Genomic DNA, 2,021 nt, shown 5'->3' on the forward strand with positions numbered 1-2,021 from the left:
TTTCTTAGGTACTACATGTACTGGGCTGAACCATTTACTGTCAGATATGGGATATATAATACCTACCTCTAATAAATTCAACACTTCTTTTCTTACAACATTGCTCATAATAGGGTTTAGTCTCCTCTGGTGTTCTCTAGAGGTTTTCAATTCTTCTTCTAACATAATGCGATGCATGCATAGAGAGGGACAAATTCCTTTTAAGTCTGAGATGTTGTAGCCTAAGGCATTAGGGTATTTCCTAGGATATGTAATATTTTTCAGTTTCTATTTGTCCTAAATCGACGTTGACTATTACTGGTTGCTCAAGCTCTGTGTCCAAGAATTCATATCTTATATTTTTCGGCAGTATTTTAAGTTCTATATATGGTTTCTTCGTGCATGGCATTAAATTTGGAGTTAATGCTAGACATTCCCTTAAACTGTCATCTATGGATGGTTCTTTGTGTTGGTCGTTCTCATGAATGGGTGGTGCTGGGATTTTTAGGATTTTACTATCCTCGGATGGTTCCATTTTTATTTCTTTTATACACTCATCAATGATGTCCATAAAACAACATGTGTCGTCTATGGCAGGTGCTTTCAGAAATTGTGATAAAATGAATTCAATCTTCTCCTCCCCCACTTCGAAAGTTATTTTTCCTCGTTTCACATCTATAATGGCACCGGCAGTTGCTAGGAGGGGTCTTCCTAGGATAATTGGGATGTTAGAATCTTCTTTGATGTCCATTATTATGAAATCGATAGGGATGAAGAATTGACCAACTCGGACGGGAATATTCTCTAGCATTCTTATGGGATACTTAATAGAATGATCAGCTAGTTGGAAAGACATTCTCGTTGGTCTTAACTCTCCCAATTTGAGTCTTTCACATATGGAAATGGGCATCGAACTCACACTAGCTCCTAAATTATAGAGGGCTTGGTCTATTACAAACTTCCCTATTACACAGGGTAGGGAAAAACTATCAGGATCTTTCAGTTTAGGTGGCATGTTATTCTGAATGATAGCACTACACTCTGTGTTAAGCGTCATTTTCTCATCATCCTCTAGTTTCTTCTTGCTAAATAATATTTCTTTTAGGAACTTGGCATATGAGGGCATCTGTGTAATAGCTTCGGTGAAAGGGATAGTAATATTAAGTTGTTTCAAGAGTTCGACGAACTTCCTGAATTGTCCTTCGGTTTTGGACTTAGCCAGTCTTTGAGGGTAAGGAATTGGTGGTTTATATGATGGTGGAGGCACGTATAATTTCTCCTTCTCAACTTCCTCTTTTGGTTTCATCTTTTTTCTCTAGTTTATCAGGTTGGCCATTTTTCTGAATCATCGATGGAATTTGTGTTCTGGGATCAACCGGTCTGTCTAACTCCGTCTCACTCCACAATATGATAGCATTAGCTTGACCTTTCGGATTAGGTTGAGGTTGACCAGGGAAAGTTCCATTTGGAGTTGCGGTAGTTGCTTGTTGCTGGGTTACTTGAGAAATTTGCGTTTCCAACATTTTGTTAAGAGTAGCCAAAGCATCTACTTTAGTTGCTAATTGTTTCACTAATTCTGAGGTATGGACGTTCTGATTTATAAACTCCTTACTTTGTTGTATTTGAAAAGCAACAAAGTTCTCCATCATTAAATCAAGATTAGATTTTCTAGGCGTTTGAGGAGAGGCTTAAGATGCGCTCTGAGTTGGCTCCGGTTAACCAGGAGGTGGTTGATTTGGAGCATACAAGGCGTTGTTATTATTATAAGAGAAGTTAGGATGGTTTTTCCAACCTGGGTTGTAAGTATTGGAGTACTAGTTTCCTTGAGCATAATTTAACTGGTCAGGTGCAATGGCTGCTAGTAATTGGCATTCAGAAACATTGTATCCATGTACTCCACATATATCGCAGCTTGTGGCTACGACAGCTACAATGGCCGTAGGAGTTATGGTTAAACTTTCAATCTTTTGAGTCAGGGCGTCTACCTTAGCATTGACGTGATCTATGCCACTGACTTCGTAGGTACCTCCATTTGGTTGAGG

The 2,021-nt window shown here is 38.8% G+C and overlaps 1 protein-coding gene across 1 annotated transcript; it reads right to left on the minus strand.

Moving 5' to 3' along the window:
- Nucleotides 1-241: 241 nt before the first annotated feature.
- On the minus strand, nt 242-1,285 carry LOC127122759 (uncharacterized). Its single transcript, XM_051053047.1, has one exon. The coding sequence runs from the start codon at nt 1,283-1,285 to the stop codon at nt 242-244; it is 1,044 nt and encodes a 347-aa protein (XP_050909004.1).
- Nucleotides 1,286-2,021: the final 736 nt, after the last annotated feature.

Source organism: Lathyrus oleraceus, chromosome 2, assembly GCF_024323335.1.
Source record: "Lathyrus oleraceus cultivar Zhongwan6 chromosome 2, CAAS_Psat_ZW6_1.0, whole genome shotgun sequence".
Taxonomy (NCBI): Eukaryota; Viridiplantae; Streptophyta; class Magnoliopsida; order Fabales; family Fabaceae; genus Lathyrus; species Lathyrus oleraceus.

Excerpts from the sequence above, each read along its gene's own strand:
- LOC127122759 (XM_051053047.1), bottom strand. The coding sequence starts at position 1,285 with ATGAAACCAAAAGAGGAAGTTGAGAAGGAGAAATTATACGTGCCTCCA.